The sequence below is a fragment of the Mytilus trossulus genome, chromosome 1 (assembly GCF_036588685.1).
Source record: "Mytilus trossulus isolate FHL-02 chromosome 1, PNRI_Mtr1.1.1.hap1, whole genome shotgun sequence".
NCBI lineage: Eukaryota > Metazoa > Mollusca > Bivalvia > Mytilida > Mytilidae > Mytilus > Mytilus trossulus.
The window spans coordinates 95,598,689-95,619,432 of NC_086373.1; the positions used below are offsets into that span (position 1 = coordinate 95,598,689).

Below are 20,744 nucleotides of genomic sequence, written 5' to 3' on the forward strand. Positions count from 1 at the left end.
TTTGATCAAGTGACTTTTACCCGTTCCAGCTCCTCCAGTGATAAATAAATGTAAAGGCTCTGGTGTTTTTCCGTTTGCTTTTTGAATGCACCAATCTCTTACTTTATAGAGAATTCTTCTCTGTTTCACATTCAAACTTCTTAGCCTTGGAATAATTTCATTTTTTGTGAGAGAAACAGACAGCAAATTAGTTCCAACAGATGATGAGCTTTTTTCATTCAAATCTGGTATTGATAAATCCTCCTCAATCACACTAGATACTTTCCCTTCATCTATACATTCTCTTCTATTCACTTCTGCTTCTGGGCATAACTCACACCAAGCATCTTCTTTAGGATCTTTTTCATGAAATTGCTTTTCTGCTTCCTCTAAATCATGACCATTTTTCACAAAGTCGGACATGTTTCTGATAACAATTTCTTTCACAGAACTTAATGCGTTATCCCCTTGAAACTTAACTCTTCCACATGTGAAGAAATTCTCATATGTTTGAAATAAGAGTGGTTTTAACTGTTCATCATATCTGTATGGCAAATACAGTTGCAAAATGCTTTGATAATATTTTTCTGGATTATTTTCCTGAGAGAAACGTGGATATTTTATAACTGCAGGTGAAGTTCTTGTGCGTTTTCTAATATACCCAAGTGAGCCATCAAGTTTGAAGGTTGTGTCTTTATTAATTTTATGTGGTAATTGTGATTCTAGTATAACACTGTATTCAGAAGTGAATCTTGCAAGACACAATTTGATAAAGATATCAATGTGTGGTCTACCTTTATATCTATCAACAATGTTGTTCATCCAAGTACTATTTTCATCTTCATCTTCACTGTCACTATTTTGTTTTTTTTCTTTTAGAAGACTTACAATTTTGTTGCTTCTCTAGGTCTTTCAAAGGAACGCTCATTCTACATGGATTTTCACCAACAGGTATAAATTCTACTTTCCTTGAACACTCTCGTAATCTCAATCCAGTTACTCTAAACACTGCTTCCTGTGCACTTATCTCTCTATGGTGTAAGTATGAAGTTCCAACTTTTTTCATAGTCTGTTGAGCATTTAGATTTCCTTCTTCTGCTTCATTTTTAGCCTGTTGGAGAAGTAATCCTAGCTCTCGCTCAGCTTTACTTATGTAACTTATAATGTATACAACACAGGAAAATGCATCCAAAATATATTGTATGTCCATGTTTGCATCCCAAGCCCTCAAAAGATGTGGGTTATACTGATTGGTGTATATTTCATTTGGCTGACGTTTGAGAACTACTGTATTGCGATTGGTGATAAAACGATAATATGTTTCGAAGCTTTCTTGAGTAAGTCCTATCTTCTTGAAAATTTCAGAAACATCTAAGTTTTCATCTTCATGATTTTTTATAACTTCCCATAAGTCGGACAATATTTCCTTTGCTAATTCTTCATCGTCCTCTGAATCTTTATCTGGATCACTTGGTTCTGAGATAAATGTTCTAGATGAGGGAGGTCTTGGGAAATTAAACCGACATACTGTTCCCTTTTTCTTACAAGATTTTGAATGTTTTTTGCTGTGTTGGTGTACTGCCATAACAATGTCATGCAACTCTTTGTCTTCCTTTTCATCAGGTATCTCACATGTTATGTACTTGTCAATAAAGGTAATAATGTCATCAATATCATCTTCGCCAAATTTTGGAGCATTTTCTACCCAAAACAAACAATGTGTGTGGGGAGAACCTCTTTGTTGAAATTCAACTCGGTAAAAATAGTCGATTATTTTCCCTATTGGTTGAGCTTCTGACATGATAACATCCTTCAGATACATATGAAATCTATGATCAAACATTCTTACTGCTGTAACAGGATTGCTACACAGAACTTTACATTTTTCATCCCATGTCATATTTTCACTATTTCTCGTGTCACCTTGCTGTTTTAAAATTGTGTTTATAATTTCTAACCATCTAAAGTCTGCAGAAGAAAAAGAACAGAAGAATGTGGGGACTCCTAACTGTCTTATCATTGCAAATATATCTTTTTGTGAGCTTTGCCAATAGGGAGGAGTTCCACGAATGGGTTTTAAATATTTTATAGCTTCATCTTTCTTAAATAATTCTTTTAAGGTTTCCTTGTTGCAAAGCATTTCTCTTGTAACTTTCTTTCCTTCTTTCGAAAAAGGACATTGTTTTCTAAGAGATATCTGAACGTTTGAAATCACACTATTGAGCTCTGTTAAATATTGACTGAAAAATATGTAGTTGGTATCTCTAGCAAATCTGTTTTCAACACTCATTAATCGAAGATTAAAGTATCTTCCAATTGTCAGTTTTTCATCACGGTCTTCATCCGAAGTATTTTTACCTGATGGAAAGTGCACAGGAAAAGTTTTAGCTTCAATACCTGGTTCTTTAAGAACACTAAGAGGATTGTTATTTTCTGCAGGGGCTAAATTAAATACTTGATCAAAGCATAAATCTAAAGCCTCTTGTCCTATGTCAGCAGGTTGTAAACAAGTATCTAATTGAACACCACGTAACTTATCATCAATATAGCTATATTGTTCGCTTTCTACCTCTCTTTCATTGTCTACTTTCGAAGACTTTGAAATGTTTTCTAACTCATCTTTCTGTATTTCTTTATTCCCCATCATCTTAGTATCATCAGAATCAGAATCGGATTCATCATTTACTACTTGATCATCATTTACCTCAGGGATAGGGTTTATCCATTCATCATTGATAGCGACATCTTTATACCACACGTTTTTATCCTTTAAATACACAAGTGCTTGCTCCAAATGGTTTGGTCTAACATATTGGTATTTGTCATAGCCTTTGTAGTTAAGTTTTCTCTTCAGTTTAACCTTAAGTAAAAGACTTTCATCTTCTGATCGTGGTAGTATCGTAGTAACTTTTTTCAAATCAGATGGCACACAAACTATAGGTCCATGAACACCTTTCTGTCCTCCTTTTGGTAAAGCCATTATCTTCATGAATGGAATATTCAGGGCTATTAGTTGTTGCTCTATTGAATTTAGCTGTTTTAATTCTAATGGAACATCTTCAAGCATTAAACCATTTGAAAACGAATCTGCAGGTATTTTACCTCTCATCATTTTACGATGACAAGTATAACAAATCCAAAGACTTGTTCTGCATGTTCCTTCAAAAGCACAATGAGTATTGCAGTCATCTGTACATATGTGTTTATATTTCTCTGTTGTGCATGAATCATATATAGAACTATCATAGGACCCCTTTTTACAGATTATAACCTGTTTTTCAAAGAAAAGCCTCAAGCAGCAAGAACAAACACATTCTGGACCTTTCTTAACCGCATCCTTAAATTTTCTGATAACTTCAGTTATTTGTTTGTTTTCCTGTTTTAAATTTTCACGACGTGTTTCTGTTTGTTGTTTAACTTTACATCTGTGTGAATCATCATCTGCATACTTCTGTATACTTGCTTGTTTCACATGTTCTTTGTGCTTTTCATCTTCCTTATACTTTTTTATACTGGCTTGTTTCACATGTTCCTTGTGCATTTCATCTTCCTTATACTTGTGAACGCTTGCTACTTTCACATGTTCTTTGTGCTTTTCATCTTCCTTATACTTTTTTACGCTTGCTAGTTTCACATGTTCTTTGTGCTTTTCATCTACCTTATACTTTTGTACACTTGCTTGTTTCACAAGTTTTTTGTGCTTTTTATCTTCCTTATATTTTTGTACACTTGCTTGTTTTACAAGTTCCTTGTGCTTTTCATCTTCCTTATACTTTTGAACACTTGCTTGTTTGACATGTTTCTTGTGTTCTTCATCTTCTTCATATTTATATACACTAGCTCGTTTCAATTTTTCTCTGTACTTGTCATTTTCTTGATATTTCTGAATTCCAGATTGTATTAAGTTATCTCGGTAATCCTCATTTTCTTTATATTTCTGAGTTCCAGATTCTTTTAAAGCATCTCTGTAATCTTTGTCCTCTCGATATTTCTTGATACCTGCTTGTATTGCAATATCTCTGTATGTCTCATTTTCTCTATATTTTCTTTTCAGAGTGGAAATCTTTCTTGCTTTAAATTCCTCATCTTTCCTGTACCTAATCCTTTCTTTTTCAGCTTTTGATAAGACTTTTGATTCATCATCCGAAGAGTTATCCGAATCATTAATTTTCAATGTTAGCACCTCACATTTCCTATCCAATTCAGACTTTTCCCTTTCAACTTGACTAGATTGCATTCTGTTTTGATACCTTGATTTTTGACTTACAGCTGTGACAACTTCGTAGTGATTGATGCCAGTTAGATGTTGAATATAGATTGCCTGAACATTAATTTTGTTTTTGCTACATAATTGAGATGAAGAATATTTAATCCACGAATCATTGTAATAAGTGTAAATGTCAGTTTTTAGCAGGTCTGCACATGCTATAATCTCCAACTCAGTTCCCCATACATTATTTCCTTTCATCTGGAGAGTTTGTATGTGCTCTTCAACAGTTTTAAATCTTGGCTGTAAAAAAGATTTAAACATTTCTGCATTTCTTATCAAATGATCAACTATAGCTTTTCTTATATTTCCATAAAACTCCTGTCTATTTGAAAGTGCATATGAAATAGCTCGAAACAAACAATTTCCATCACCTGTGATAGATTTTGTAGTAGATGGGGGGCCCATATCAAAAATAGTATTGGTGATTTGCTTGTGAATATGCTTAGTTGGTATCTTAACAATAAGACAAAGCTTTTTCTTTGCAATAGTGTTGATTGGTTTAAAATCATAAGACATGTCAGTTGCAGACACAATTTCAACATCCGACTCATTCTTGTTGATATTATTATTGGCATTACTTTCAGAGCTAAAGATGTCAACTGTTACATTTATTTTTTCGTGTGCTTTTGTAAGGGTTGACCCTTTTTTGTTTTCTACTTCAACAATTTCAGGCAGCTCATAGTCACTGGTGTTCATTGTTTCATAATTTCCAATATTGCTACAGTTGATGTTGTTCAATTCTTTATGGTTTTCAGGACTTTTATCACCATTATTGTACACAACAGGTTCTCCAACTATAGATATGCTTACTCCAGTTACTTCAAACCACTGATTTTGACTTGCTCCTGATACCATGTTGCAACAGTATTGATAAAGATGATCTAGACTGCTCAATTTTAAAAGTAAACTTTTGCCATTACTGTGCTTTAAACCAAACTCGTTTCTTGCATGTGAATCAAACAAAAATAAATCTACGCCATGTTTCAAGGCTAAAAATGAAGTATCATATGCACATATAAAGCAAGCATCATAATCTACGAGGGATTCCTGTAAAGCTTGGTCTAATGGCAAAGAATTACCAAATTCACTAAAATCAATACTTTCTGATGTATCTATTACAGCAGCTATCGACTCTTTTAGTGACAATTGCATCAATTTTCCTGATATATCTAATATTGGTGGTAGGTCGGATATTAATAAGTGATGATAATTACCACTAACACGGCTATATAAATCATTCCCATAAATCAGAACCTTATCTAAATATGTCTGATCCCAATAGGTTAAATCTTTCAATTTACTAAAAGCAAGAGCTGAACAACAATTTGCCACACATTGCTTACCACTGTTTAAACCAAACCTTAAATCTCCTTGGTGAAAACTACCTTGTACAAATGTATTTCTAATACCTGGTCTACTAACCTTTACACAATCCTTAACCATAGCTGTGTTTATTTTGTTGTTACATTGTGCTTTGATTGAAGTGTTGTTGTTTATTTTACTTTGATATTGTTCCAATTGAACTTTATTCATAAGTACTATTTCACTCTCAGTTTCTATATATGGATAATTGTGTTTTAGATCTAGTTGTTCAATAAAATGTTCATACTTCTTTTTAACAATCCTATTTTCATCCTGTTTTTCAATCTGATTTTGATCCAGTTTTTCTGGCTGATTTTGAACAATTTTTTTATTCAGATTTTTATTCAGTTTTTCAATCTGCTTTTTATCCAGTTTTTTAACCTGATTCTGGTCTAGTTTTTCTGTCTGATTTTGTATATCACTTTTATTCTGATATATATTATCATTATATTTATTTCTCTTGTATTGATAGTTTTTAGAGCTGACGCTCTGAACTAGTTTTTCAGTTTCATTCTCATATAAATGTTCAATTCTATTCTCTAATATATTTTCTATTTCATTTTCTAATATATTTTCAATTTCATTTTCTAATATAATTCTCTCATTTACATCAAAATCATGACATTTTTGAGAGATGACGCTCTGATCTAAATCATGACAGTTTTGAGTGATGACACTCTGATCTAAATCATGACAGTTTTGAGAGATGACACTCTGCTTTAAATCATTACAGTTTTGAGAGATGGTGCTCTGATCTAAATCAAGACAGTTTTGAGAGATGACGCTCTGATCTAAATCATTACAGTTTTGAGAGATGATGCTCTGATCTAAATCAAGACAGTTTTGAGAGATGACGCTCTTATCTAAATCATGACAGTTTTGAGAGATGACGCTCTTATCTAAATCATGACAGTTTTGAGAGATGACGCTCTTATCTAAATCATGACAGTTTTGAGAGATGACGCTCTTATCTAAATCATGACAGTTTTGAGAGATGACGCTCTTATCTAAATCATGACAGTTTTGAGAGATGACGCTCTGATCTATATTTTGAAAGATTAGAGAGGTGTTGCTCTGATCTTTACTATTTGATTGGTTGTTGCACTGACCATCCCTAAGATTGTTGTTTTTTTCCTGTCTAGCTTTTCTCTGTCTTTCTTTATTTTCTTTCACCCTTGTACTTCTTGACTTTTTGCTTTTTTTTGGCATTATCTGAAAAAGAAAATTAATATATTATTTAATATCGTATATTCTAGTTTCTCAAATAACAAAAACAAGTTGTGAAGGAGTAAAATATATTTGTAATTTATCAGTTACACAACGCTGGATACTAAACAGTTAAATTATTGCACCGAATCGTTCTTGAGCTATCAAATATTGTATTCAAAATCAGGGAATTTATACCTGAAAGTAAATTAGCTTCCTTAAAAAGGTTGTTTTGTTGTCATCATTTTTGCAGACTGACAATCATTTTCATAAAAGCATCATGTTATTTTTAATGATTACTAATGTATGTGTTTATATCATTGTTGCATAGTATACAGTGGCTTTGGTCATCAATGCCTTTTAACTTAGTACTTTATTTGGCCTTTTAACTTTTTGGGAATTGAGCATCACTGAAGTCTTTTAACTTGTAGACAAAACACACGTCTGGCTTAAATACGAAATTTAATCCTGGTATCTATAATGAGTTTATTGTAGTTTGTCAACTTTATTGCAGTTGATCTTTGTTTGATAGTTTGTAATTGGTACTTGTTGCACATCAAATATAGTTCTTTATTTTATTGTCAATAGACAACTTATGTTCCCATGTCTCTAATTCTCATATACCTGAAAACTACAATTTGACAGATATTTAGCAAACAGTTATACACACAGTAGTAAACCATATTTTTTTTCGTTTAGAGGTGTTTTGAACATATTTAACTATCTAGATTTTTAATCTTAATGTTACCATTTAAAGATGACAAGAAGTATAATTATGTTGATAGTCTTATGCTTAATATCCAGTAGCAAATATTTCCTGCATTTTCAGGAAGAATAAGAATAATCATGCCAACAATAGTGTTGTTACAGTTTCACAACTCCCTAGAATTAAAAACTATAAGAAATGTGTTATTTATGGTTTGATTGCCAATGAGACATATATCCACCAAAACCCGAAAGACAAAAATGAAACAACTACATGATTGTACCACAAATATCCAACTGTATAGTATGCTAAGAATTTACAATTTCCCTGTGATAACATATATACCTTGCAATGATTCTACATATAAATGTAAAATAGAGACAACTTATCATCGATGATCCCAGAAAAGATTGCTCATAAAAACCCTATACCAGTACTTTTTGACGCAGTCATAAACAAGACATATGCATGACAAAATTTTCCAATCATAAGGCATCAATGTCAAGTATGTACAGGATATTTATACTTTTTTTTTATCTTTATGTAAATAGGGATCGTGTCCACGGGACGCAGATGATACCCCCGCTTGCATATCATATAAAGTTATAAATGGACATAACCATTTATGACTGTAAAAGTGACACAAATTTGTTCTTGATCTGAGTTACAAGGTTATAAGTCCTGAGTATTGTGTATAAGTAAATTGATATTTGGTTGAAACAAATTAAAGTAAGGTAAGGGAAATGAAAATTTCTGCAAATTTTTCTATTTGTAAAGGGACATAACTTCAGAACAGAAAATATGACGCCACCAAAATTCTAGGGTAAACTGTGTTTCATGGTAATACCCATTGTGAATAAGTTTCATACCATTTGGTTTCGACAAACTTAAGTAAGAAAATGGAAACAACCATTCAGCAGTTTTTCCATTTGTAAAGGGACATAACTCTAGAACGGTTTAAGCAATACCACCAAAATGAGAACTTGACCTGTATTTTGTGCTTATAAACATTGTGTGAAAGTTTCAAACCATTTGGTTGAGGAAACTGAAGTTGGAGAACAGAAACCAAACAAAAAATTGTGTAAATTTTCAATTTGTAAAGGGCATGACTCAAGAGTGGTAAAGTGACATCTGTGACACAAAAATTCAAACTTGATCTAAGTTTGCTAAAAATAAGAATTGTGTGTAAGTTTCATAACATTTGGTTGAGGCAAACTTGAGTTAGAGATAGGAAAACCACTTTAGGATGTACTGAAGGGTAAAACTTAATGCCCCTCGGCTTAGACAAGGGGTATAAAATCCTCCGCTTAGTGGGTGGCATAAAAAATAATGAGTAAGTGTTGAAGAAGTAAAAAAAAAGAGCCTCAATGTGTTGAACTCATTGTCCAATGGATGGACAAAACAATTTTAACATTCAAATGTCACTGGAGAAGCCAGGAGATGTTAGTCTGCTTTAATATAAAATGACAATAGCATTCATTAATCATGTTAACTACACTTTTTTCACAACAAGCCTGATAATATTGCTATATTATATAGTTCAATCCTGTTTTTTTTTATTTGGGTTGAAGTTTATCCATCTCATCATAGAAGACCTTACAATAAACTCATCATAAATGTAGATACCAGGATTGAAATTTGATATTTGTGCCAGACGTGCACTATATCTACAAAAAAACTCATCAGTGATGCTATAATATATTTTTTTATAAAGGCCAAGTATGAAGTTGAAGAGCAATGTATAATTATAATTTCAATTTTTTTAGGTAACAATGTTGTGTCTTATATCAATGTGAATCCATACATAATACTGAAATAGCTCTTTCCTGAATAGTGGCAATGAAGTAATCAAAACAAACATTTTTTCTTACATAAAGATGTATCATTTTAAAATGTTCATTTGCTCTGGGGCAACATGGGCAAGGGCATACATGTAAGCCTTCCCTTCTTCTCATGGTAATTTACATCCATAATTAAGATCACACAAAATTATATTATATACATCTACAATATATTCTTCTTTGTTTTCAAATGACTCCTACCAAGTCTAATCTGTTTATGTATCCAGGAATAACAACCAGATTTATAGTTCAAGGACTTCACTGTGACCTATAAGAGAAAAAGTTTTTAAGTATAGCATAAACATTGGCATTACAATCATGACTAAAGTTTTAAGTTCTGTGCATTTGTTGATAATTAGGGAATGTGTCCATAGGGACACAGATGCTGCCCCAGCTAGCATATAACATTATAAAGGGTTAATTCAGTGTTCACAAACATTATAGATGCATTTTATTAAATTTAGTTGAGACAAACTTAAGTTAGAGAACAGAAAAAAAATATCCTATAAGGTTATTAAGGGACAAAACATTAATAAAAGTGCTTGTAAGCACCAATGGGTAAAGAATGTTCATTTTTTTCAGTTAACATTGCATTAAGCATGGACTGTAGCCCGGTAGTAGGTGATATAAAAGATGTGATTTTAGACTCATGTTGTGGACATGCCAATCAGTATATTACAATTAAAATTAAGTATTATTGAATTCATAAATCTTTTGCTATTACATAGGTGGAGGTAACTTTATACATATTATATGTGTTTGCTTTCTATTAAATCTTTTGATAATAAAAATGTGTTTGATGAAGACTTTTAAGAGTTTATCATTCATGCTTCATGATTCAGGTAACCTTAATTACTAAACAGCATGATATCACACCTGGTTTTTGTGTCTGTCCTTAAGACTGTCATGTCAGACACAATGCCTCTCAAAGTTATCAATCCCAGTATGTCCTTAGAATACTGTACCTTTACATGTCTAATTCTTAACTTTTGGCGTTAAATGTATTAAATGTAGGCACCATTTATTTTTTCATTGTTTAACCTGTTGGTCTAACATGAGTTTGAGTAAGAAACCAGTCATGTGCATATTGCAAGCATAACAGGATTTGTTTTATCACAAATCTTTGTTTTGTTCTGACTGAGTAATCCTTACCAGGATATAAAGTAGGCAGCCAACTGTGACCTTTAGCTAATTTCACTGCAAATTCTCCAGTAATTATATTGTGATCTGAAAATCAAAATGCAAAGTTAATAAAACTGACAAATTCTTAACACTAATATTTTCAGTATCAATATAAAATAGTATTGTAAATTCAGAAATTGTTGCGTGCATTTAATATTGCGATTTTGTCATTTTAGACTTAAATGCGATTTTATTTTTTACGATTTTGAGAAAATTCCTGTTAAATTCAAATAAAATGTTTCAAAATGCGAGTTTAATTTATTGTGTTTACAACTCTGTCGCAATTTTTGCAATAATAAAACCCTCGCATTAATTTCTGAATTTACAGTAGTTACTGCAACTGGGATAAAAATACCATTAAGCTTTGACATATTGTTATATATTTGTAATTAAAGAGTGGACAATACTACACTGAATATTTCTTTACAAAGTTTGGATTTTCAATTGATAATTAACCCAGGATATTAAGAAAGACACTAATAAAAATACAAATTTGTCAATGTGGGCAAGGGTTCCTTTGTGTCCAAGGAAGAATACTTAAAACTTCTTTGCTTTCTCAACTTTTGGTCTCAAATGTGTTTTATTACCTCACTGACTATGTTTTTCCTGTTTAAAATTACCAACATATTTGTTTGCTTTCTGAAAATAATCTCAAATGTGTTTGATTATGATGAAATCATAATCTTTCAGTCAGTTTAATTGAAGTCTGGAGCTGGCATGTCAGTTAACTGCTAGTAGTCTGTTGTTATTTATGTATTATTGTCATTTTGTTTATTTTCTTTGGTTACATCTTCTGACATCAGACTCCGACTTCTCTTGAACTGAATTTTAATGTGCGTATTGTTATGCATTTACTTTTCTACATTGGTTAGAGGTATAGGGGGAGGGTTGAGATCTCACAAACATGTTTAACCCTGCCGCATTTTTGCGCCTGTCCCAAGTCAGGAGCCTATGGCCTTTGTTAGTCTTGTATTATTTTAATTTTAGTTTCTTGTGTACAATTTGGAAATTAGTATGGCGTTCATTATCACTGAACTAGTATATATTTGTTTAGGGACCAGCTGAAGGACGCCTCCGGGTGTGGGAATTTCTCGCTACATTGAAGACCTGTTGGTGACCTTCTGCTGTTGGTTTTTTTTTTATTTGGTCGGGTTGTTGTCTCTTTGACACATTCCCCATTTCCATTCTCAATATTATTGATCTTTACTTTTGTTAGCTGCCTAAACTTTTGGTTTTTGAAAGTGTTTAATGAAATTAATTGTTTGTTTTCTAAATTTTTGGTTTCAGATGTGTTGAATGACTATGATCTTTTGGCAACTTTTTAGATTTTTGGTCTCATATGTCATGAATGTGCTTAATTAAGAAATCTGTCATGTGCACCTGATGGTATGAAAAGATTTGTCTAATGTTTTACATTGTTCTTGAATTATCCTTACTAAATTATACAGGATGCAACCAACTGTGACCATAAGACCAGTCAAATGCTTATTCTCCAATGCTAATTATCTGAAAATAAATAAGAAAACATAATGAATCTTATTGTTTATTTATGTCAGTCAGGGGTACTACTTATTTAAGTTATTTTTATTTACTTAGGAGTAGAAAAAAAATATACACATTATAAGTAAATTTGTCATGTTTGTAGGATACTTAAAGTCATAAGAAAGGAGTGACCGGTAAAAAATAATGGTCTTCCAATTCTTGAACCAATGGATACAAAAATCATAAACTTAGTCTTTTGAGCACACATTTATCATTTTTTTCGTGTAAATTTCGTATAATTGTCAATTTTTTTTTTCAATCGGTCTGTGTTGTGAAAATATGGCAGGTAATTGAAGTTCGTGTTTTGAACCCAAAGTTTAAAGATTGTCACCAGTTAGTAAACAATGGACAAAATACAAACAAAAAAGCATGGCAATTGAGAACGTGTTTAACATAAAATTTCAGATAATAGTTTAACTTTATTTTAAGGACATCCATGTGTATTGCGATCATGGGAATTTTACGAGATGGGTCACACTGAGGTCACTTTGCATACAGAAAATATGTCAGGGGAATTGCTTCCTGGTTTTATCTTCAGAACACTACTCATTTACATGCCCCCAAGGACCATTTTTTGAAGACCTTGCGCAAATACTTCAGATCTTTATGCAATTAGTTTCTTTGTTGAATTAATCACTGGTATTAAAGAGATAATCGTAACTGAAATTACGATTATCCCAATATGGCGACGGTAGATATAGGAAAAATCTTAATACTCATTTTTCTTAAATGTATGTTTATCTATACCATTACATCATATTTGAATCGTAAAGGTGCACTGGAATTGTCTTAGCACTTTGAAAATAGCTGTTGAAAAATTCCGGATGATAATCATAACTCTATAGTATTTTTCTTCTTTGATAATCGTAATTTTCTTTATCGGATAAACATGATAAAAGTACCTGAAACATCATGAACATAATAAATGTGTCTTTCAGTATTTCAATGGTATTTTGTGTGTTAAAAATGCAAATGTTTAGTTTAACAATGACATTAACGCATATAAAAATAAATGAAGAAACTTCCAGGTTAATATCTAGGACAAATTTACCTATACATTTTTATTCATATTAACTGACAACGATATGCATAATCTTTTGATATATACATGTACCTGTTAAAGATATATGGAAAAGTCAGTTATTGTGGTGAGTAGATATCCTTATTTTTTTTCAAAGTTTCAATGTTGTGTACGCTTTTAAGTTTGTTTTTGTTTGTTGGTTGTTTGGTTTTGTTTTTCTTTTTGTGGGGCGGGGAGAAAAAGGATGGATAAGTTATATCCCATAACCCAAAAGTGCAATCCTTTCAATTCATTGCTCAAATTGAAAGTCACGTATACCACATTTTCATATGTCATATTTTTGCCTCCAATATCACGTTTATACTAAAATTATGTGCGAAATGAACAAAAGTTTCCATCAATAACTTTATGACTGCATTATCAGATTTATTAGTTGATACTTTTATCGGGAGATATGAGTGTTCATATTTCCCTTTTCCTTATAATTCAATAAATATTGCCGTCCATATTTTTACCCTTGAATTCACTTTTTTCTCTTTTATACTGATATAATACATGTATGATTTTAAATATTTTTTGTTTTCATTTACTAGAAAAGTACTAATTATATGGCAAGTATGCAAATACAAAAATGTTCCTTGTTAAGTACCTTCAATATTTTTCTCTACAATCTCTTCCATGCATATGTATGCAGCATACTTTACATATACCGAGTATGTATGAATTTTAATCTTTTTGTCGGTTGTGTTAATTTTCAAAGTTATCCCTTGTTCTTTATGACTTTTAAGTTGTGTTATCATCCATGAATAATAAAGTGTCATGAAAACTGTAGCCCCTAATTTCTCGCCAAACTGTTTTTGACGAATACTAAATGCCTTTCCTTCTTCGTTATGGCATAATAGGATATATGTTCTAGAATTAAATCAACAGTGGCTTCCCGGGAGCAGAAATAGCCCATATAGCCACCTGCAATGTATGAATTTAAACAATATTAACTATATCATTTACTTCAGGATAAATTAATTTTTATTTACTGTCTCAATCAGAAATCTGGTGTAGGGTGACACACGCGTGTTGCCTGACAATTATTGTCATGTATCATAATTTCCATCGCTCATTCACATACATTGTATTTTGTCGCATACCTAGTTCTTTTAGATTTCTGTATATTAAAATAGTTCTTTTTTTTCCCATTTCCAAATTTCTTGAAGCTTGTTCACCCTTCCAATTTTATGATATATTAGTATGTAGCCGTTTTCATAAGAACTATTAATAATATATGCATAAAAAGAAATGTCATAAGATGTTGGAACGTTTCATAAATAATTCATCGCCATAATTTCATAATATGCTATCAGATATACGTTTTTAGTGTCAATATCAATAAAACACTTTCCAGTTATGATTATCTTTTCATTTTTAAATACCATAATTACGATTATCTTTTTTCGGAGTTACGATAATCATCCAGAATTTTTCAACGGCAATTTTTAAAGCGCTTAGACAATTCCAGTGCACCGTTACGATTTAAATATGATGAAATGGTATAGATAAACCTTGCAGCTGAGTAACTATTGACAAAAACATTCTACATTTAAGAAAAGATTTTACCTATATCTATCATCACCATATTGGGATAATCGTAATTTCAGTTGATAAATGAGATAAAACATTGAACTCTAATTAAAAAATATGAGCTTACCTGGGAAAAATCATTATTATCACTATTATTATTATACAAGTAATTTTTTGAGAAAATTAAAGAGAGATTATTTAAACATCATTTATTTACTTATAATATAATTTGTATATTTTTTTCACTTCTTCAAGTAAATAAAACTAGAGGCTCTAAAGAGCCTGTGTCGCTCACCTTGGTCTATGTGCATATTAAACAAAGGACACAAATGGATTCATGACAAAATTGTATTTTGGTGATGGTGATGTGTTTGAAGTTCTTACTTTACTGAACGTTCTTGCTTCTTACAATTATATCTATAATGAACCTTGCCCATTAGTAACAGAGAAAAATATTTGGTAAAAATTTACATAAATTTACCGAATTAATGAAAATTGTTAAAAATTGACTATAAAGGGCAATAACTCCTTAAGGGGTCAATTGACCATTTAGGTCATGTTGACTTATTTGTAGATCTTACTTTGCTGAACATTATTGCTGTTTACAGTTTATCTCTATCTATAATAGTATTCAAGATAATAACCAAAAACGGCAAAATTTCTTTAAAAATTACCAATTGGAGGGCAGCAAGCCAACAACCGATTGTCCAATTCATCTCAAAATTTCAGGGCAGATAGATATTGACCTGATAAACATTTTTATCCCATGTCAATTTTCCTCAAAATGCTTTGGTTTTTGAGTTATAAGCCAAAAACTGCATTAATATTTTACCCCTATGTTCTAATTTTAGCCGTGGCGGCCATCTTGGTTGGTTGACCGGGTCACGCCACACATTTTTAAACTAGATACCCCAAAGATGATTGTGGCCAAGTTTGGATTAATTTGGCTCAGTAGTTTCAGAGGAGAAGATTTTTGTAAAAGATTACTTAGATTTATGAAAAATGGTTAAAAATTGACTATAAAGGGCAATAACTCCTAAAGGGGTCAACTGACCATTTCGGTCATGTTGACTTATTTGTAAATCTAACTTTGCTGAACATTATTACTGTTTACAGTTTATCTCTATCTATAATAATATTCAAAATAATAACCAAAAACAGCAAAATTTCCTCAAAATTACCAATTCAGGGGCAGCAACCCAACAACAGGTTAACCGATTCATCTGAAAATTTCAGGGCAGATAGATCTTGACCTGATAAACATTTTAACCCCATGTCAGATTTCCTCTAAATGCTTTGGTTTTTGAGTTATAAGCCAAAAACTGCATTTTACCCCTATGTTCTATTTTTAGCCGTGGCGGCCATCTTGGTTGGATGACCGGGTCACGCCACACATTTTTTAAACTAGATACACCAATGATGATTGTGGCCAAGTTTGGTTTGATTTGGCCCAGTAGTTTCAGAGGAGAAGATTTTTGTAAAAGCTAACGCCGGACGACGGACGACGGACGCCGGACGCCAAGTGATGAGAAAAGCTCACTTGGCCCTTTGGGCCAGGTGAGCTAAAAAACTTGTACACATAGTACCCCTGACTGTATGTCGTTCATAAGTGTTTCTCCTTACTAGTTTTTATGAAGTTTAGACTGTTGGTTTTCCCTTTCGAATGGTATTACACTAGTAATTTTTGGGGCCCTTCTTAGCTTGCTGTCCTGTGTGAGCTAAGGCTCCGTGTTGAAGGCCTTACCTTGACCTGTAATGGTTACTTTTATAAATTGTGACTTGAATGGAGAGTTGTCTCATTGGCACTTATACCACATCTTCCTACATGTATATCTACTTATAAATTCTTACTTCATTGAAATGTAAAAAGTATTATCATACAACAAACATTGACTGGAATTCATATAGTCATGACGCTACTGCATATTGTCCGGAGAACAGTAGACAATATGAAATTGAGAATAAAGGTACATATGAGGTATATTGACGCAATATCTCTATTTCTATGTATATCATGTATATTGAGGGTCAATATTGAAATCCATTATGACTTCATGACGTCATACATAACGACAAAATACATGTCAGATTGGTTTTTCAAGTAAAAGTAGGACATCGGATCACATGTTTGTATCAAAAACTATAATGGATAATTACACCAGTATGAAAGGTGGGAAACTTTATGCTTGCTTTCTTTATTTCAAAAAAGTGTTAAAATACAAATGGAGGTGATGTGCTTACTCCTACTTTTTATTCTCAAAAAGCAAGTTTTAAGTCCAAACCTTTTCAAGATTTTCATAAATGATTTACCGGATGCATTTAAGGAAAGCTTAAGATGCTGTTGATATAAACGGTCACAGGATTGACTGCCTCATGTATGTACATGTAGATGATATTGTTATTTTTTCTAGTTCCATGGCAGGTCTTCAAAAACGACTTGATGATTTACCAACATTTTGTACTAAATAATGTTTAGTGGTCAATCTTTATCTATCTAAAACCAAAGTTTTTAACAAACCTGGCAAACTTTTAAAAGAATATTTTTATTTTGGAAAAGATACAATGTGTTGTATTGTTATAAGGCACTGGCTACGGTTACATGGAAATGTAACAATAATAAAAATATTATTGTTACATTGGAGACTAATTGCCGGAATGCAAAGTTGCAAAGTTGAGGCTACAGTTACATTGTGTTATTGTTACATCAAAATATGACAGCAATGTACGCTAGATTTATTAAACTTAAATCTTCTATAGTTTTGTTGCTAAATTCTTTCATATGTACTAAATAATACTTTTCATAATAATAAATAATAAATATCATTATTCAACAATTTCGTTTCAAAATCAGATAGAGCTCACCCAAACCAAAGGTATTTTCCCCCCTTTTTTAACCAATATACCTATATATACGAATATTGCTTGGAGTTGTTTCATCAATATTTGTCGGACTTGAACATTTACTCCAAAAACCACTTCAATGACTGGATATGAAGAAACTGTCATTGTAAATAAAAAAAATCAAGAAATTGTATGTTATTATTGTATATCAGTCAGGGGTACTACTTGTACAAGTGTATTTTATTTACTTGAAGAAGTGAAAAAAAATATACACATATAAGTAAATAAATAATGTTTGAATAATCTCCCCTTAATTTTCTGTAAAATCATGCCTTTAATGATTTTTCCCAGGTTTGCTCAATTTTTTTCATTAAAGTTCAATGTTTCATCTCATTAATTCATCAAAGAAACTGATTGAGCAAAGATCTTGTATATTTGCGCAAGGCCTTCAAAAATTGCTCCTTTGGGGCTTGTAAATGAGCAGTGTTAAGAAGATAACAGAAAAATGGGACTTTCATTGTCCATGAAATTACACTTAAATGATTAGTAAAGACATCTGCAAAGGGTACACAATTTAATAAAATTCTATTAGAGCAAAGAAATATTCAGAATTCAAGAAAAGAAGAAAGGTTGATTTTTTTACCTATACAAGTAAAAAAATCTGAATGCCGAAGGGACCTAACTCAGGCAATTTTTTTTTACCTATACAAGTAAATAAAATTCACTTGTATAAGTATCCTACAAATTTACTTATATGTGTATATTTTTTTTTACTTCTTCAAGTAAATAAAATACACTTGTATAAGAAGTACCCCTGACTGTATATATTGTATATAAAATAAATGTCTTTAACTTTTATTATCATTAGTACATATTACTAGCCCCCTCGTGCATTGGCTATTTTTCAACATGTAACAATAACGCCATGTAACCGTAGCCTCAATAATTATTGTTACATTCGTAATTAATTGGTTCCTTACACAACAATGCATTCCGGCAATTACAATGAATAAGTCTCCAATGTAACAATAATATTTTTATTATTGTTACATTTCCATGTAACCGTAGCCAGTGCCTTGTTATAAATGTTGTATTCTTAAAAAAGTCAAATACATGACATATGTCGGTTAAAAGCTCATTAGAGCTTATGTTTGTCTATGTTTATATACCTTGTCAACTCTAAATAAAGCTTATTTATATTTTCAACTGGATGAAAAAGTTGTGTAATTTTAGAACTTATTCGGAATGGAATAAATAGCGATTAGGTGAATTTAAAGTAACCAATCTTGACAATTTAATACATGTAATACATGGTAATAAAAAATCAAACCCAAGTCTTTAGAAAAAGTAAGAAAAAAATGTCCCTAGGTGAACAACTTACCAATGTTTATATCTGGATACATGCAGTATTTACATCAACGTAATAGGGCTCTTCACGGTTAGTTCGGCCATATCGGATAGGGGGCCGATTTTTATAATGGAGGTTAAAATGGTGTGAAAAATACGGGAAAACATAATTAAAACAGAGCTGTTGCTTGGAAACACGCATAGGATTTCCCATACTTTCATACTATTTCCACCTCTTTCAACAAAATCTGCCCCTATCCAATATGGCCGAACTAACCGTGGAGAGCCCTATTAAAAACAACAATCCCTTTTTTCTAATTATTCAACTAGAATTTTCTTTAAAATTGGATGCAAACGTGAGAGTGGGAACAGACCTTTGGTGGGAACATGCAAGGCGTGAATGTGTAGGGTGCGGAAGTGTTTTTGGCGCAAACGGACCTGATACCTCATAGCATCTAGCAACAAGGTGTACATGTATAGTCGCTTCTATTTCCTATTAATGGCAGTAATGTCAAAAAGCTTAACAATAACAAGGACCCTTTTTATCCATGGGAAGGTCAACTGTCCATATGATATAGACAGAAGCTTTATATAGTTAGTCGACCTTCCCATGGATATTAACAAAGAATTATAAATTCATAAACAAATGCATGTGTCTGTGGGCGTTAATTATATGCACGTCCTTGACAATAACCAGTGAACGGATACTTCGTTGTGCTTACCTAAACTTAAGAACGATGGATGAATGACGATAGAAAACTGTTTCTTCAATAATGTACAAACTAACTTCGAAATGTCAAACCCTGTGAGATTAAGTCAGTGTCTGTATGCAAAGCGAGCATGCAAGCGGATGTGGAAACCGGACTAACTTTTCTAATACTTTAACAACCCCGGGCCTGTCTGGATATAAATTCCGGATTTGTCATGTCTTCAAAATTAATGTTAATGAAGATCTTTGCATTTCTGTTTATATAATAATTTTAATTCTAGGATCTCTATCTTATTTTATTAATAAGTATCTCCTCAGACGATTAGGTGGAAATTACAGATAAGGTAACAGGTAACAGGCCCAAATCGGCTCCAGGTTAAATCACCAACCGGGTGTAGCCAAATCGACACTTTGAGATGACCTTGACCTTTGACCTTGTGACCTTTGTCAAGGTCATTGCTTTACAATGTCATTGCAAAAGACCCTATGGGCCAAGGACCTTTTGTTTAAGAGTTTTGCCTAATAATGGCTTTTTATAAACCATCAATGGGGGTTATGTCCCTTACATAATGGTAAAACCAATACAGTCATACTGTAACAAAGTTGCCCCTTGAAGTACTAAGCATTTTTCACTGCTTAAATTTTCTGTATCTATAACCATTCAAGAATTATAGGGAAATCAAAGACAGATGAAACTCTAAAATATGACCTTGACCTTTGACCTTGACCTAATTTCTTAAGTTAGGACCCATGGGACTCAAATAAAAACATTCCAGGGTTATATGGTAAACGGTTTATGAGTTAAAAAAACATACCAACAAATTTATTCCGTAAAGGTAGATTACTCCTATAAAATTTCATCGAACCGCTTCAATCCAAATTAGCCAAAACATCCATAGGATGTAACAAACAATTTGTAGAAAGAATTTCGTCGATATCTTTTTTTGTTACGAAGGAGATGCGCTCTGAAGATAAACAGTGAATAGGGAGATAACTCTTACAAAGTAAATGGTTTGGCTTAGCAGGGTGAAATTTAAAAGCGCATAAACTATACGATACAATATGAGAAATATTTAAGCGACATATTGCGAAACAAACATTTATCGCAAGAACAAAATTTGGCGGAAAAAAAAAAAAAATAATAATAATAAATATAAATCAAT

General features: G+C 32.1%; 1 protein-coding gene and 1 long non-coding RNA gene across 2 annotated transcripts; both read right to left on the reverse strand.

Moving 5' to 3' along the window:
- Positions 1-835: 835 nt before the first annotated feature.
- Positions 836-6,820, reverse strand: LOC134704965 (uncharacterized). The gene is made up of 2 exons (XM_063563748.1): positions 6,721-6,820; positions 836-6,174 (listed from the first exon to the last, which is right to left on the reverse strand). Exons 1-2 carry the CDS (start codon positions 6,818-6,820, stop codon positions 836-838), a joined length of 5,439 nt encoding a protein of 1,812 aa, XP_063419818.1.
- A 2,425-nt stretch (positions 6,821-9,245) lies between these two features.
- Positions 9,246-19,711, reverse strand: LOC134691622 (uncharacterized). The gene is made up of 4 exons (XR_010102162.1): positions 19,595-19,711; positions 11,983-12,052; positions 10,517-10,591; positions 9,246-9,632 (listed from the first exon to the last, which is right to left on the reverse strand). It is a non-coding gene; the product is annotated as an uncharacterized LOC134691622 (long non-coding RNA).
- Positions 19,712-20,744: the final 1,033 nt, after the last annotated feature.